Source organism: Alosa alosa, chromosome 16, assembly GCF_017589495.1.
Source record: "Alosa alosa isolate M-15738 ecotype Scorff River chromosome 16, AALO_Geno_1.1, whole genome shotgun sequence".
Classification (NCBI taxonomy): Eukaryota; Metazoa; Chordata; class Actinopteri; order Clupeiformes; family Clupeidae; genus Alosa; species Alosa alosa.
Window position 1 is genome coordinate 31,500,531 of NC_063204.1, and position 18,582 is coordinate 31,519,112.

General features: G+C 38.6%; 1 protein-coding gene across 2 annotated transcripts in view; it reads left to right on the forward strand.

Moving 5' to 3' along the window:
* The first annotated feature begins 5,367 nt into the window (after positions 1-5,367).
* The window catches only part of LOC125309375 (coagulation factor XIII A chain-like), a 99,425-nt gene continuing 86,210 nt past the window's right edge, over positions 5,368-18,582 (forward strand). The window contains exons 1-3 of one of the 2 annotated variants that reach the window (XM_048266242.1): positions 5,368-5,401; positions 6,315-6,485; positions 8,484-8,663. In XM_048266242.1, coding sequence (XP_048122199.1) covers positions 6,335-6,485; positions 8,484-8,663 — 331 coding nt within the window. In that variant the 5' untranslated portion in view covers positions 5,368-5,401; positions 6,315-6,334. The remainder of the gene's footprint in view (positions 5,402-6,314; positions 6,486-8,483; positions 8,664-18,582) is intronic. The other variant, XM_048266243.1, reaches the window with a different exon arrangement.

Below are 18,582 nucleotides of genomic sequence, written 5' to 3' on the forward strand. Positions count from 1 at the left end.
TATTGGCGTCACATAGTCGTTTGTCCACCAGATGGCGCATTGTTGCAGTGAGACGTAATTTTGTTGGAAGTTAATCTAAAGTGGGTTGGAAAGACACTACGCTTCCTACAAGGACAAGACTAGTTTACCGCAGAGAACGTCTAATAAGGGTAGGATGATTTCTGCATGACATGTAATTCCCATTTCTTCTTGAAGCCGAAATAAATCTGTTTATCGGACATACTTGGTTTTTACTGCAGGTAGGCTACGTTAATCTTAAGTTAGGCTATATCAACAGCCTAGAGTAGGGAAAATAATGTTACCGTTAGCATTGGTTGAGTGATGGAGGCCAATTTGATTATTGATGTATTTGTAGAAAACCATAAATGCGGTTATAGGCTACCAAGCAAATTGATAACAGCACTAATTGCATCTTTCGACTGTCATCTCATTTGCTTATGACCATAACCTAGGCTACTAACAGGAGCTAGTGAGTTAGCCACAACACGTTCGCTACGTGATGGTTTTCTAATGGAAAATATATAGGCTAACGTCATTCCCAAACACCCATATAGGCTACTTCAATCCTCTATTTTCAAAGGTGATTCAAGTAAGGTAGAGCATGGTTTAAAGTAAAGTAACTAGGACTGAAACTACATAAATTCGTCAAAGTGAATAATTTGTGTCAACTCGCCGCAATGTATATTTATTAACGCACCCGTCATTCTTTGCGATGGATGATTTAGTACCAACGTTACACCGGTCCGATACAGTTTTGCCTATGGCTATACCGTGAGACTGAGACGCTTTTTGTTTGTTCGAAGTGCGTGTTTAGGGTGAGAGGGGAGTCAATGTGCTTTGATTCCAGCTTGGTAGTTGTAGTCTATGCAATTAAAAAACACCTGTGTGTGAAGTATTCAAACAATGATAACGCTTTCATTATGGCTGCTTTAGCCACAGACCTTGAGCTACTGTACAGTGGGTTGGGTTCCATTTAGAAGTGTCGCTTTCCGTGATTCACACAGCTGCGTGAAATGTATTACTACTGATATGCAAAACTATTAACTTTTCGCCAAGAGGTGGCAGCTTAAGTCCGCTTGATACTGTAAGCCATTGGTTCCCAAAGGAGATTGTATTTGGGTCGCCAGCATAGCCTAGTGACAATTTATGTTGTGTAATATGCCTAGCATAGGGCCTACCTTATATAGCTTATAGTTTGTTAACAGTCACAGGTTTTGTCATAACTCCCTCTATGCATTTTTGCATTTAGAATAGCTCTGAAATCGGGGGCGAACACGTCGCAGGGGGGGCGCCAGTGCGTGGATATCTTAATCGCAAAATTAAACAATATTTTTATCGGGCGCCTACCATGGACTAGGCTGGGTGAACTCAGCCTGATCTGCCGGCGATTCCTTTTTGATTTCTTAAAAGATTGAGCTTGGTCTGGCGAAAGCCAGACTTAACCATGGACCTCAAAATGCAAGGGAACATGAATCAGCATATTATTTGCACAAACAATAACGCACAGTAGCTCTTCAACTTGGCCCGTTAAAATGTGTATGAAGAGTCTAGAAACGCATTTCATGAAGGCCCTTTTGGACATGTCAGTTATTTGCACTGGGTAAAACGGCATTTTGTTTTAGACTACTGGTATTTCATAATTTGTGCATTGACAATAAAGCTGAATATCATATGACCTAGATCAGTGGTTCTCAAATGGGGGTACACCCCTGGGGGTACGTGAAGGCACTCCAGGGGGTACGTGAGATTTTAAAATATACATATATTTAAAAAGTAGAATCCATGCAAAAATACTTTAAAAACACTTATTTAATAAATATTTCGGGAAAATATAAGTTCATAAAATGAATTTTATATTTTAGTAGGCTATTCAATTTAATTATCCTAAAAACCCAGAGTCCCCCTCCCATAGGTTTTAAGTCTTTTTTTAAGTCTTTTTTTCTCAACTAAAAATGCTTTGCACTGGTTACTTGGCTGAACAAATATTTCACAGGGGGTACATCACTGAAAAAAGGTTGAGAACCACTGAACTAGATGACTAAACTTCTGCATATGTAGAAGAAGAAACATTCACAAAAATCCATGACTTGACCTCTTCTTGATGGCTGTTGAAAACTGCATGGAACTGACAGGGATTGTTTTGTTTAATAATAAATAAATAAATACATTATGCTGCTACCTTCTGATTTTCCCAAATACAATGTAGCCTACAGGTGTACCTTTCATCAGTTCAGTTGCAATGGATGGACTGTGATGAACTGCCCTACTTGTGATTGTTTAGAGATTTTAAAGGTTTTATAACAATGCTACAAACAAGCATACACAAAAGTTTCAAGAGTGGGGGATGGAATAGAAGATGGAGACAAATTCATTAATATGATTTATTTTCGCGGAATGGATGTACAGGACTGAGCGGCGGTCATATTTTGTACCGCTATGCGGTACATCTAGTTCCAACTGCCATAAAGATGCTCAATGATAGACAGCTGGCTACCTATATTTTATCCAATGTGCAGCTCTGACTTAGTTGTCTTTTGTTGTTACTGTGGTGGTGTGGGGCTGTATGTGTATCTGTTGTTTTAAATTGCCTTATGCATGAGCTGTTTATGTCTGTGATGCAGTGATTGTGAAGCCCAAGACAAATTTCCTCTTGGGGACAATAAAGTATACTTTACTTTACGTTACTTACTTAACAATAATGGACACGTACCGTCACAGTCATTTTTTTCATGCTTGCCTCCTGGTTCTTGTTTAAGTACAAGTTCTGTAGAGAGGAGAGCCCCAATAATCCTTTCAGCCCTCCTCCCTCTTCATTGCAGTCTGTTTCTTTCATATGTTGTGGCTGCACTGAACCAGACTGTGATTGATGAGCATAGTACAGACGATTACAGCAGTGTAAAATTAGATCCATGGCAGACCATGCTTTCTCAGTTGCCACAGAAAGTACCTCTGCTGGGCCTTTTTGAGGATGGAGTTGACTCCCACCTCAAGTTTTGGGAGCTCCCAGGAGATTGCAGGGAGCTGTTTTGGTAGCTTCCAGGAGATTGCAGGGAGCTGTTGGATATTGTGAGTGAGCAGAGCTGAGGGGTGCCTCCTAAAAGCTTCAATCGTCTCCACAGTTTTGAGCATGTTCGGTTCTAGATTATTCTTACTGCACCACAGCATCAGCCACTCATCTTAGGATATTTTATATTTCTGTACTATTCCAACCATTCTGACTTGCAAAGGGTAATATTAAGAATGAATTATTATTTCAAAATACAGCATTGACTTTCTCATTTAGTTGTTTTGAACGTTGTTCCCAATAAAAAAAGATGTGAAAATTTATTTTTTGACATACATAGCAACAATAGGCTCACTAAGAGGGATGGGACATGCGAAAGGTGAATTAATGACTGTAGTGAAAGACAACATTAAACCATTACAACTTGGTTTTTATTAGATATTTGGCATTGCAGATTGGTTGAATGATACTGTAGATGAAAGTGAGGTGATGGTGAAATGATAATGAAAACAATGTTTTAAGTGTTACCAAAATGTCTTCCATTATTTGGCACATTACTATTTGTTGACATGTGTGATCTTGACATTTTTTGATCTAATTTCACCCTCGTGTTAAAAGAAAATCAAAGAAATAAATCAATGAGCAAGGTCAGTCTTCTACATCGTAGTGAAAGTAATAATGCAGTATCATAAGTCAGCATATATTTGCATGTCATGATGACCCTAAAATTTATCAAAAATTATGTCATAAACAAAGAATACATACAACCCTTCAGTCCTAGAATGTATGATTTTACTTCCCTGTTTAACTTGGTATTGGTTATAATGACTCAATGATGATTTTACAACAATTTCACACAAATACACAGGACATATTAGTTAGTTGTCTGTGTGACTCAAATGACTGTAGTGTGCATTATTGCAAACCTATATATAAAACACAGGAAATAAGTACAAGATACAAGATAAGTGTTACTGTGAGTTACACAAATGTCAAATAAATATGGTTAAAGGAGAATTCCGGTGTGATATTGACCTAAAGTGTATTGAAACATGATACCAAGTGTGAACGTATGTCTCATAGCCCATCTCGGCTTGTCAGATTCCAAAAGAAATTCAGTGGAAATGCATGGATTCCAGTTTCTTCCAGTAGCAGCAACTGGAATCCATGCATTTCCACTGAATTCTTTTTTGGAATCTGATCCCTTATCATACCTGTTCATTCTTACTCGTTGCTCGACTTATCGTGACTAAATTCAAGATGGCTGCAAACGCTAAACTTCGTGAAGATACTGTCTGTATAAATCGTCTTGTAAGTAAACTACCAGTGCTTTTTCAAAGTTCTCAATGTCTCGTTTTAAATGTCAGGGCCCTCGGAAGTCTACCAATGAAGTGTGGAGATACATTGAGCCTCGTAAATGGGTGTAAAACAGTGATTTATTTGCATGGCTAGCCCGATGCGAAGCACCACTATTGAAAAGCTGTTGGTAGCATCGGCTAACTAGCCATTTTTTTTGGAGTGCAGGGGACAAGCCGAGATGGGCTATGAGACATATGTTCACACTCGGTATCATGTTTCAATACACTTTAGGTCAATATCACACCGGAATTCTCCTTTAAAGCATCCAATGGTGAGGCCTGATTGAACTTGGAGAGGTAGACTATTCCACATCTTGGCATGGCCAGAGAAGAAACAAGGTGACATGGTGACCTTTATGCTTCAAACTGTGGATGAAAAGCTGCAGTTCATCAAATAAACTTTCTGGCTCAAGCTTTATATATCTTATACATTTGTGTGAATTTGGCTAATCACAAACAATTAATACAAGGGGATTAAAAAATGTGACCTCACAGTAAAACTACATTAGTGAATGGTCAGGGACCACTTACAATGCCTTAATGGACCAGCGGTTGAACACCCCTGACGGCATAACATGAACATGGATAAAGGGCAAAAAAATGAATTAATGTAACTTAATTGCAAATGTAATGTCATCTCACTAGTAGGGAGGTACTACAATGATCTGTCTGTAAATATCTTTTCTGATCCAAAGGACAGAAATGTAGAAATAGTCACTTAAAAGTCTTAAGTTAACATGTTATGTCATCCACTCTAATAATTCTATTCCATCCACTGAATGAACTATCTTCATGTAATTTGAAATACATTTATTTTTGAATATTTTCTATCTCTTTCTATCTCTTATACTGGTGCAATGCTGGGTCAGCAATTAATTCCCTTAATTCCCTTGAAAGTCAAATCATAGTGACCCGCCTGTTGGGTCAGGTCACTGTGGGTGATGTGGGTGGAGATAGGGGATTTATATGGTCTATAAATACATATAGTTTCTGTCTTTAATCTTCCACTGACTGAGCACAGAATCTTAGTATATTCAAGGTAAGTGATTCACAAAATCCTAATTGTTTTTTGTTTAAGATTTTAATTTAAAATATGCTGTACTTGCATCACAGCTCATGATAGTAGGTAATCAGATGTGCTTTTATTCATGTTTGCTAGATTTCCTTGTAGATTTCTATAAATCTGTATCACCTACACTAGAGCTTTCAGTATTGCCAGATATAATATATAATATATTATATAACTATAAAATCCCAAGATCAACGCAAGTGTGCCATAGAACCTGTTAGGGTAACCTAACATATCCTAAAAGCCATAAATATTGAACAGGCAAAAAATGTGGGCTATGCTATTATACTGAATTACATGATTATATGGAAGTTATATGAGTTATGTGTTCATTGTGTTAAATTGTGTTTAAAGATAGACAAGTTTGTAAATGAATGCTAAACATTATAAGGCATCATACAGAGATGTTGTCAATGAAAAAAGTTAATGGCCAAGTTGTTTGCTTAATACAGGCCCTTATATACCTTTATAAATGAATTTGTGCTATATGATTACTGTAATATACTGCACTATACATGTAATACAACTGTACTGTGTCACTACTTCAGTGTACCCTATATAATTTTCCTGTACTATTATTGTAATGCTTGCTGTGTTATCACATTCATTTAAATTCAGAATGGATCCTTAGTCTAAACCTAAAATTTGATCTGATTTATCATAAATATCATAAATATAGGCAGATGGAGTCTCATCTCAATTCTCATCCCAAATAGATTAGATTAGATTAGGAACATAGGAACAAGATGTGCGTCAAGATTTTCACCACGATGGGTGTAAGATAGGGCCCTAAATCTATAAATTAATTTGGTCACTGCCGTGGTGTTGTCATAGTAAATAGTATGTGTCTTAATTGATTCTGATTCTTGATTCTGCCTTACAGCTTATAAAAAATTGCTTCAAATGGAACATCCAGAGCAGCTTCTTCCTGGTTTCAGCATGCACTACCGTGGGAGACTAAATGCCCCCAAGGGAAAATCTGATGCTGAGAAGGATGACCTGCCTGAATTTGAACCTTTTAAAGGAGCAGTACCTCGTGGACCACAAGATTATAGTATGCCATGCATTATAGAATATGTAGGCATTTGTGTGTGTATGTTTAGATAGATAGATAGATAGATAGATAGATAGATAGATAGATAGATAGATAGATAGATAGATACTTTATTGATCCCCAGGGGAAATTCAAGGTCTCAGCAGCATACAGACAACACAAACACATTCTTTAACAGCAGAAAGAGTAATTTAAGTATATAATATAAAAACACAACTAAGCAATAAGGACAGTAGAAGATAAAGAATATGCTAAATATACTAAAATACAAATTATACTAACTAACACTTAATCTAAATCAATTCTAAAAACAGTATCCACATAGTGGTGATTAATCAATCAGAGGGCTTTGCAATGACTGAGGCAGGGACTGAGCCTGTGATTCTCTGTGCATAGTAAGGTATGGTAAGGTGCTCTAAGGTGCTCTGTGTGAATGAGTGTCATGGTGGTAGTGCAATGGTGATAGTGCAAATGAGTAAGTCCAACAGTGCAACAATGCAGAAATAAAGTAAAGTAAAGTCTACATATCTATATATTTAACTATTTATAGAAAGAAGTGTGGCCACAGTTCGGCTGTGGCATGGAGGGGGGTTATGCATATGTGCTAATGTGCTAATAGCTAATAACAGTGAGGCATAAAGACAGTGGTAAAAGTGGCTAGTGGACAGACAGTATCCAAACATGGAGGGGGTGAAGAGGCAGACAGACTATGCAGAGAAGTCTATCTCTCCTCTTCCCTTAAGTGAGGCATTGAACAGTTCAATGGCCCTGGGGACAAATGACTTTCTCAGTCTGTCAGTTGTGCAAGGCAGTGAGCGAAGTCTCCAGCTGATCAGGCTCTTCTGCTTAACAATAGTGCTGTGGAGTGGGTGACACTCATTGTCCAAGATGTTGATCAGTTTGTTCAGGGTCCTTTTGTCAGATAGTGAAGTGATGCACTCCAGTTCAGCTCCCGCTACAGAGCCAGCTTTCCTTAACAGCCTGTCAATTCGCCCCGCATCCTTCTTCCTTGTGCTTCCTCCCCAACATAATACTGCATAGAAGAGGACGCTGGCAACAACAGACTGGTAGAACATCCTGAGGAGCTTACTGCACACATTGAAGGACCGCAGCCTCCTCAGGAAGTACAGCCTGCTCTGCCCTTTCTTGTAGAGTGCATCAGTGTTGGCTGACCAGTCCAGTTTATTGAGACCCAGATACTTGTAGGTGCTAACCACCTCCACATTGACCCCATCAATGTGGACTGGTAGCAGAGTGGGCTTAGATCTGTGGAAATCCACCACCATCTCCTTGGTCTTTGAAGTGTTAAGTTGAAGATGATTGAGTTTGCACCATTGCACAAAGTCCTCCACCAGGCTCCTGTACTCCTCCTACTGCCCGTTCCTGATACACCCCACAATTGCAGTATCATCAGAAAACATCTGCATGTGGCATGACTCGGTGTTGTAGCAGAAGTCAGATGTGTACAGGGTGAACAGGACTGGAGAGAGCACGGTTCCCTGTGGCGCTCCGGTGCTGCAGATCACAGTGTCAGAGAGACAGTTCTTCAGTCTGACGAACTGTGGTCGCTTTTGTGTGAGAGAGAAAGAGGGGCAACTTTTTTTGACATGAGGAATAATAGACATGATAGCTATGCAAAGAGCATGCAAAAACACTACCAACAACCCAGATAGCACTGATAAAAACATGTTATTGGTAACTTGATATTGACCATATATCAAATGTCTTTTTGATATATATTTGGCAATGTCTAGCTGTCTTCGTGCAGACAACTATATTGGTCATGGGTGGCTAGTGGGGAAATAGCCTGAGGTTTATACTATTATTACATTTATGTGGCAAAGTGTCGCAACGAGTGGACCCAAGATTTCAGACAAAACTGATCTAAAAAAATAAAATAATCAGGGCCCCAGCAGATAACTGTAGCCGTTAATTTAGTACTGCTTGAGTATCATTTCCTTTTTTGTGCATGCTGCTTTTTCTATTCTTCATCTCCAGACAGCTTGACGCTGATGAAATTAGACCTGCACAAGAATGAAAATACCATGGCACATCGAACCAACTCATTTAAACATGACAATCTCATCATACGGCGGGGCCAGAAGTTCATAATGACCCTCACCTTCAACCGTACATACAATCTCAATACAGACACGGCCATGTTGGAGTTTGTAATGGGTAAGCTTTGTTGTTTTGCAACATCTTGTGAAAAGCAGCATTAACATTAAGAAACATTTTTGACTGCTTAGCATACAGTAAACAACATTTTAATTTAGTGATCTCAATATCAAGATCTTTGTGACGTATACAAATCATTACAGAAGCAATGCATTGAGCTTTCCTCCTAGCTGAATTTCCTTCCTGAGTCATTTGCTCAAAACTCTAGGGTTTGATGGTAATTTTGATAGTACAGACGAATGAAGACCCAATCGTACCAATGGTAGGAAAAATGTTTTATTTACCATGATGCGCATCAAAGGAGAGACAGCATGACTTCACCTAAAGATCCACCAGATGCTCTAACTACACAAGGAAATAGTTAGGGTTTAAGTATCCGGTTTCAGAGGTGTCAAAAGTATTCACATTCATTACTCAGGTAGAAGTATAGATATTAGGGTTTAAAGTAGTAGTACTGGTTTCAAAACTACATAAAGTATAAAAGTAAAAGTAATGTAAGGGGAAAAAATGCTATTAAGGACAAAAGCTTAGGCCGCGCCATAGGGGCCTATAGTGCACTACCCAGGGATGGATTACTGCACGGCCTACCGGGCCCAGGGGCCCAAGGGCCCAAGGGGTCAGGGGGCCCTGAAGCCCAAGCCATTGCATGGAATCATTGCCTCAATATCATCACATCAGGATGTAGGCTATGAATCTGATTGAATTAAAGTATTGGCCATCCCCAAAATGCACCAGAATACACGAAATCACATCGAACAAATTAAACATTTTCGGGGAAAGTTAACACATATGGACAAATTTATTTATTTTTCACATATGCGACAATTAGTGGGGGGACCTTAATACATCTGGGCCCAGGGGCCTGTAAATTATGGAGTGAGAATTGTCTCAAAATTATTTAAATATATATAAAAGGATATATATACATATACATACATTTATAAATATCCAAATACAAAATACAAATATAAAAATGTGACATACAAATAAATAAACAAATTTATATAAATAAACGTGTCTTTGTAAAAATATATTTTGAGATTTGAAAATAAATATGCTTGACTTTGTATGTGGAATCTGCATATGTGAATCTCCTTTTTGCTTTTATGTCGATGACGTAATTTTGAGACATTCCTACTGCACACCAAGATCCACAAATAAATACCACTAGATTTGAATGCGAAGACACCCTCCACTGAACAACCAGCAGATGGCAGTGTTGTACAACATGTCTGTTATCAACTGATAGCAACTGAATCTTTCCGACGCTGTTTTCCCTAGTTCAGTTCAGTCAAGTGGTCTATGACTAGCAGGATTAACGACATTGAAGACACTGGATTAAATGGATAGGTAAGTAATAACAACTAGCCAGAACGATTTATTATCGGTTTTGATGTGTAGTGCCATTTTTAATTTCATAGACTGTATAAATAAGTCCATTTAGCAATATTGACATTAGGCTAATGGCAGTCTGTCAGATAGCGATCTCAGCTGAGCTGGCTCTCACGTTATGTTAACCTAGAAGCTATGTTAACATCTGTAACATAAGATCTGCAACATCTGTAAAACAGCTTAACACCGAACACAGCCTGTCACTTGAGTTGCAAGACACAATAACTTTAGGGAAAACTACATTTTATTTTAAGGGGGCCCTAAATCGGATTTTAAGGGAAATCTTAACTTAATGTGTTTTGTGCAGGCACCAACATAGCTGAACAGGCACCAGCTGTTTAGCTAGCTGTTAACGTTAGCAGCTGTACACTGACTAAATTGACTTATTTATACAGTCTATGAAATTAAAAACGGCACTACACATCAAAACCGATAATAAATCGTTCTGGCTAGTTGTTATTACTTACCTATCCATTTAATCCAGTGTCTTCCATGTCGTTAATCCTGCTAGTCATAGACCACTTGACTGAACTGAACTAGGGAAAACAGCGTCGGAAAGATTCAGTTGCTATCAGTTGATAACAGACATGTTGTACAACACTGCCATCTGCTGGTTGTTCAGTGGAGGGTGTCTTCGCATTCAAATCTAGTAGTATTTATTTGTGGAGCTTGGTGTGCAGTAGGAATGTCTCAAAATTACGTCATCGACATAAAAGCAAAAAGGAGATTCACAAATGCAGATTCCACATACAAAGTCAAGCATATTTATTTTCAAATCTCGAAAATATATTTACAAAGACACGTTTATTTATGTAAATTTGTTTATTTGTTTGTATGTCACATTTTTATATTTGTATTTTGTATTTGGATATTTATAAATGAATGTATATGTATATATATCCTTTTATATATATTTAAATCATTTTGAGACAATTCTCACTCCATAGTAAATTCAGAGATTAAGGGATGCACTAGGCTACCTGTTTCAGCCGCATATATGCTCATTGAAAATGAACACATTTTAGTACAATGCAAATACATTAAAGAACCATATATGTGTACTACTGAACATTAACATGTGTTTCATGGAGCGGAAGATATGATGACTAGTTGCTTATAAGTATTATAATGGTGCAAAAAGTCAAACTTCAGAGGCATGTTATCGATAACCTTTATTGGAATGTAAATGTACATCCATAGCCTGACGAGCCAGACCCACATTAAAATGTAGGGTCTGGGCACTCACCGTTCGCAGTGCTCAGTCCGAGGGGCGGGATAATCAGTTGTCTTTCAAATTCCCTCTGCATGCAATAGGACAGCGGCAGCGCTATGAGTCCCATGCGTTTCCCACCAGCGGAGCTAGTTGGCTAGTTCAAACGTTTGCCAACTTAATAAAAGCTTAACTCGTGTCACACTGTTCGCCAGCAGCAACATCCGTCTTATTTGTTTTCAAGTAGCAGGGAATTCAAGCCAAACCGTTGCAACTCTGCCATCAATCATTATGTTAAGCCCACCTAACAACTCTATACACGATTTCATTGGCCTGATTAAGTTTCGATTTCTGGAGCTCACAAGCTAACGGAGAGTTGCTAGACTAGCCCGCTAGGGGCGCGTCTAGATTTCTAGGCTAGTACATCCAAGTTTAGCTTCAGGAATCTGTGAGGGTACTGGATCAAGGATAACAAAACTGGAACCCAGGGCAGGCTGTCAAAATTAATGATTAATCCAGGTGAGGGTGAGGGTGTGGCCAAAGAACCTTCAGTGGATGACTTCCTTTTGAGGGCTGCTGAAGTAAGTTGTGTGTACCTCTCTAGACGAGTGTGGTGTTTCCTCTGTGGAGAAATTGAATGCACAGGCACAGATTGAGATTCAGATTATTTCTCTCAAACCACAAACTCAGACTATCTAGGACTTCTGCTGTATTAAATGCCATGCTTGAAGTTCATGAATGAAGGTCAGACTACAAGTCAGGGAGCAGTTTCACTGGTCTGTGTAGTAATGCTGAGCAGACCAGAACATTGCCACTCAAAGCTATTTTAGGACCAGAAGCAGCTGCTGGCATGAAAAGTAGCATTATTAGTCTGACTAAATTCATTTTAAACAGCATTTGGCTATGGCAAGCCGATTGAGCATTTATTCTGATATCTTGATATCAGGCATAATTGTCATGTACATGTAAGCCATTTTTGTCAACTAGTTAACTAGTGAGCCATGTTTGTGTTTGTTTGTGAGTTAACTAGTGAGAGCCAGAAATGTTTACTAGTTAAATAGTAAAGGCCAAAATGCATACCAGTCAGCTAGTTGAAGGTTTTTGGGTCTCACTAGTTAACTAGTGACAGCCAAAAATGTGCACATGTTTACTAGTGAAGGCAAAACACATCACTAGTTAACTAGTTGCAGTAGGTCAATGTCACTAGTTAACTAGTGAACCATAAATGGCTAACTAGCTAGCTAGGTGATGGCAGTAGGCTCACTAGTTAACTAGTTGATGCATCAGTTGTCCAAACTAGTTAACTAGTGAGGTCATAAATGTATACTAGTAAACTAGTTCAAGATAAAATTCACACTAGTCAACTAGTGGCGCAGAATTCAAATTAGGAGGCGGAGAATTCTGGAAATTGAGGTTTTCTATTGGCTCCCTATGTCCAAATAGAACATGACAACCAATTACAGTACAGAATTTCACGAAATCCCACCCACAACATTTGCATGTGGCACACAAGTTAACATGTTGGCCAAAGGTACTCTAGCTAGTAAACTAGTGGCTTCAGTGTGACACTTACATGTAAACTAGTGAAGGCAGAACTGCTCACTAGTTAACTAGTGAAGACACAAATGCCCACTAGTTAACTAGTGAGGTCTAAAAAGTGTCACTAGTTTACTAGTGTGCACCAAAACACCCACTAGTGAACGAGTGATGGAAATTTCCATTCGACTAGTTAACTAGTGAGGTGCAAAAAGTGTCACTAGTTTACTAGTGTGCCCCAAAATGCCCACTAGTTAACTAGTGAGATGCCAAAATGGTCACTTGTTAACATGTAAAGGCCAAAATACCCACTAGTTTACTAGTGAGGGTGTTGTGGGCCTTACTAGTTAACTAGTGGCATGCATATTTTGTTCACTAGTTAACTAGTTACACCTAAAAACACAAACAAGCTGACCGTTTTTGTCCACTAGTTAACTAGTGGAACAATTTAAGTCGCACAAGACACACACTAGTGGCTGTTTTTGGAGCTATCTAGTTCACTAGTAATGCAAAAGGTACTCTTACTAGTTAACTAGTGACAAATTGGCCTTCACTAGTTAACTAGTTGACATGTTTGGCCTCACTAGTTCACTAGTAATGGAACAGGACATATCTGCATTATAATGCCTTTCACTAGCTTATAGAGGGCATTTTGAGCCTTACATGTTAGCTAGTGAGTACAAAACACTGTCATAATGAACTAGCAGGAGAAAATGCCCCTAACACTAGTAAACTAGTGAAATTTGAATAAATACACAAACGGCTGGCATTTTGTGCAACTAGTTAACTAGTGGGACGTAACATTGGCCACTAGTTAACTAGTGCGCAATGTCGCACTTGCATGCAAATGAAGAAGGCGGAACAAGGATTTTGATTGGTCCATTTAGGACTCAGAAACCTAGAAAACATGGCTGACTTCGTCCAGGCTGTTCTAAGAGCAAACTTTTATAAACTAAGATCGTTTGAGCATAAAAATATGTTTTGATAACATGTCTAGTGACAAAGTTGTGGTGTATTGCTGTAATCTTCGTTCAGTTAATGTCTACAATCTTTAGTTTTTCAGTTATTAGTCTGAAAATCGCGATAAAACTGGAGGCATTTGTAAATGGTTGCCTAGCAACAAAACGTTTCAGTAACATGAACATTGATGATAGCATTGCTGATGTGGTAAGACTAGCTCAAGTGGTTAAGCAGCAGGACATCATGTGGGAGACCAGGGTTCAATTCCTTAGCCCTTTCGTGCCCGTGCTGAACATTCCATTTTTGGTGCTGGATGACCTCCTTACACAAAAAACCTTATTTCTTGAGTATAATACATACAATCAATGGGATATACATACCATTGTAATCAGAAGGGTCAGTTCTATCAAATTATGTAAAATACATATGGTAATGTTGATATAGTAATGAACAGTCTTTGAAAATCCTCTCCAAATGTATACCGAAATTTGTTAAAATTTAATTTCATTCACATAAAAATTAATTTTCATCATATTTCTATACGAGATAGAGAAAAATATAGAGTGTATGACATGTTTAGCAAGTTGTGGGCTATTGAACAAAAAAGACTGAATTGGAATATCATTAACCTTTCAGTTATGATAAATTTAGTGATCAGTGTAAAAAAATGCAGGAAACGGGATTTAGAATGTTGACAGAATTCACATTCTCTTTCTCACCAAAAACATAAAAGTATGCATTAAAACTAATAATGAAGTCAGACACAATGGTTTAGATTTATTTGGTCCATAAGAATAAACCATTTATTTGTATATAAGCAAATGCTACAGTCAATAATAATGATATATAAAAGAAAAACATGTACCTTACAGTAATACAGGAAGTAAGTATACTGTATATTTATTGAAGATCAATTCTGAATAGAGACATAGAATACATTTGATTCAACAGATACAACTTCCTTATATAAATTAGTGTAATATGAAAATGATATACATCTATAAAATGTATTATTTATGAAAAGTTAGGAATACAATCAACTTCAACATCACTCAAAAATCAATGTGTTCTAAACATTTGAAAGTGGATTACATAGAACAAGCCTGTTGAGAATAAACACATACACACAAACTCACACACACACACACACACACACACACACAGAGGAGGATAGGAAAAGGTGGGGTGGGGAGCCTGAAGGTTAAACACAGAAGACCTATGACTCATAACGAAATGCATCCCCTTCTGTAGAATGCCAAATCTGACAGCAATTTTGTTTACCAAAAAAAGCTACCAAACCTAGGTTCAACACCAGATTCTGCATTGCCAAACTTGAAATAATAAGAAACTACTGACAACGGCAATGTCAATGGAGGAAAAAGTGTACACTATGTATTTCTCATTTGGTCAACGCTCCCTGATCCCTTCAGAGACTTGGTTCCCCAGTAGCAATGGATATTAGGGAGGGAAGTGAAGTCCCATGTCAATGATCAATCCCAGAAAACTGTGAAACTCTTCTGGGGTCTCTTCGTCCCATGCCCCTGCACTGTGTGTTTGCATACGATGGCCTACTAAGCACAACCTCCCACCCGTTCTGGTTGGTAAAACCACATATGCCTGCGACAAAAACATCATAACAAGTCTATTTCACAGTGTTTTAGTGGCAGTCTGCACCACCCTACGCACGCCACCTAAATCTATACCTTCTTCCTCCATCCTCACATGGTCTTCAACATTGTGAGCGCAAGCTCATCAGCAGTCAGCTACCTCTTCAGGCCTGCAAGGAGGTCTGTGTAGGTCTTGTCATCCTCCATCTGAAACAACAGTAAAATCATACAAATGTAATACCTTTATTAATTTAAAAAATAAAATCACAAAACTACAGATGTGCTATGCGTGCGTGTGTGCACATACATACACAAGAAGAGGTAGCCTAAACTATTGAAGCATTCTGAGTAACTCAAATATTTAGAAGTATGAAAAGTCATTTTATCACACATGGGTTTAGCTACCCTAAATCTGATTGCCTGGCTGGCATTAAAGGAATTATCTGGAGTAAAATGCACTTTAGATCAATTTACGGATGATTGGGAGTACACACGTTGAGTTGACATCAAAATCATGTCATTCGGATGTGTTTTGAGAAAGTTCGATTTTACCGTTTTTAGTCAAAACTCGTTAGCGTGGAAGTGAGAAGGGCATATTATTTTGCCGCTACAAAACGCTATTTTTATACCTCTTCTACGGTTCCAAACAACATTACACTTACGTGGTAGTGAGTAGAGGGTCTCTAAAGCCAAACCGAAGTATCCCGAGGTCTTTATGTGGTCGGATAGAGTCCAGAATGAATTTCATCAAGCCAGTACCTTTCCGGAAATGTTGCCATCTTTGCTGCCATCTTTAGGGGAAAGTCCGTAGGAGTCGATTGCCAAGTATGGGAGTAACACGCTCTGGAAATTCACAATTTCGTCGCCGTTTTAAACAAAAAAAAAACATAGTCCAGTATTTCTTTTGAAATTGAAATGAAGTTGTATGGACTGGACTATGTTTTTTTTTGTTTTTTTTTTAAACGGCGACGAAATTGTGAATTTCGGCTATCGACTCCTACGGATTAATGCCTCATGCATCACCGGCCAAACTGGCTAGTAAGTTTTTTATTAACACCCGCCAAAATGAATTTTAACCCGCATTTGGGGGGTTGGCGGGTGTTAATTTAGAACCCTGGTCACATCAGCGTTAACTTGACTCTCGCCAGATGAATTTCGTTCCGCCTAGCTCCACTCAACCATCTGGGACCAATCCACTGGAGTGTTGCTTCAGAAGGCTGGGCCTAATCAAAAAAATGCTTGCATATGATTGAATAAGCCACTTGCCCGTCATCTATTGATGTGCTACTTCAACCACTCACATCAAAGCCAACCCGTGACGCTGATAACAGTCTCACAGTCGCTTCTACGCTATGTCACATCTATGAAACTCCCGCCCTGCGTCCTGATTGGCTGTACCAAAAAAACGGGTGCAGAAATCACTCTCAATGGAAGAGGTCCCAGATGGATGTGAGTGAAGCTAGGCGGAGCTAAGCGGAAAGAAAATCAACATTAATGAAGGCACACCAAGTTTATTTTTTACTCCGGCTTGTCTGGCGTGGAACCGATGCGTTCAAACGTAAGTCATACGTCAGTGACACGCCCCTGTGCAGGCGGGGACTGAATCAGAGCCCGTCTCTGACTGAACTCCACTTTGCCCTCATAGACATGAACTAGGACGACCCATCTTGCTACGCATTCATTATCTTTGACTGTATCCCTCTTAAACGTCCCACATACTCGACGCACCCGACCAGTAACGTGACAATGTGACGTCAGAGAAGCGCCGTAACCATTTATACTCGCGTGTGGTGGTCGCGACACTAGTTGCAATATTCTCCTGAACAGAGGTGTCGCTGTTGTGAAAAGATTAACGCTATCTACGTTACACAGCAGAAGAAGCTGCAGTAAGAACCACTAGTAGCTACCTAGCTAGCCTCTGTGATGGTACTTCAGACTTTGGTTGCTACTATTCACAACTACCACCATCATTATCATCTAGTTTCCAAGGTGTGTGCACAGGTAGATAGATAGATAGACAGATAGATAGATGGATATATAGATAGATACTTTAGTCATCCCGAGGGAAATTTTAATAATTTAAACTAGGGCTGTCAAAATAACTGATTAATTTCGATTAATTAATTTGAGAAAAAATAACTGATTAAAAAAATGAGTGCAGATTAATCGATTCCGTATGACCTTTGACCCCGAGCTGTTCTAGTCAGTAAAAATTAGACTGTAAAATGAAGGAGAGAGAAGAAAACGTGCTGCCTGGATCATTGATTGGAACGGCCTGATGGTGTTGATAAAAATAAAGTGTTGAAAATAAAGTCCTCTGCAATGTCTGTAGCAAGGAATTTGCATATCACCGGAGTTCATCAACTCTATAGTTGCACATCAATGCAAAGAAATAAGTGTTGACATTGAGGGGAGTGTTTCATTGTGTCCCCTAGGTTATATCTGTGGCCTGAAATGCCTTGTATGTGAAAGAAAACCTCTTCCCGAAGCACTTTTGAATTTATTTCCTCAGCATATTAGGTCATATCATAGATTATTATGGCAATTATTTGAACAGTGAAAATAATAATAAAAGAGTTTTTGAACTTTAATGTCACTAATGCTGATTATTCAATGATTCATTTGAATTTAAATATTTAAAATACTTTCACAGCAAAAATTATATATGCGATTAATTTAGATTAATTAATCAGTTCAAGAGTATGTAATTAATTAGATTAATTTTTTTAATCGATTGACAGCCCTATTGAAAATAAATCGTTTCTATTCTTTCCTCTTAATTCCATGTGTTGCAACTCTCACTGGTAACTAGGGATGTGACGCTCGAAGCTGACGTTTCAAAACAGTGTCGAGCTTCCGAAACGCAAGTGTTTCGAAGTGTGGTTCAAAACGCCCATGTCACGTGACCATGGCTAAGTGAGGCTTCGTGGTGTTTCAATTTGGTTTGGACAGGTGGCACACTTACTGTGCGAGCCAATTACCCGAGTAAACACCTGTTTGATCCCAGAAGTCCCAGAATGCTTAAAAGTCATTCAAACACATCCTATCTTTGTGGGTTTTTTGTGAGGAGAGAGATTTTGAGAGATATAGCGACATATAGCGATTGATAGTGCATTCTTGTGATTGATAGGTTAGTGATATTGATTAATTGACAGGCTAGAGACCCTTTGAAATACTGGCAGGAGAGGAGAGTGGTTTATCCAAAACAAGTGTG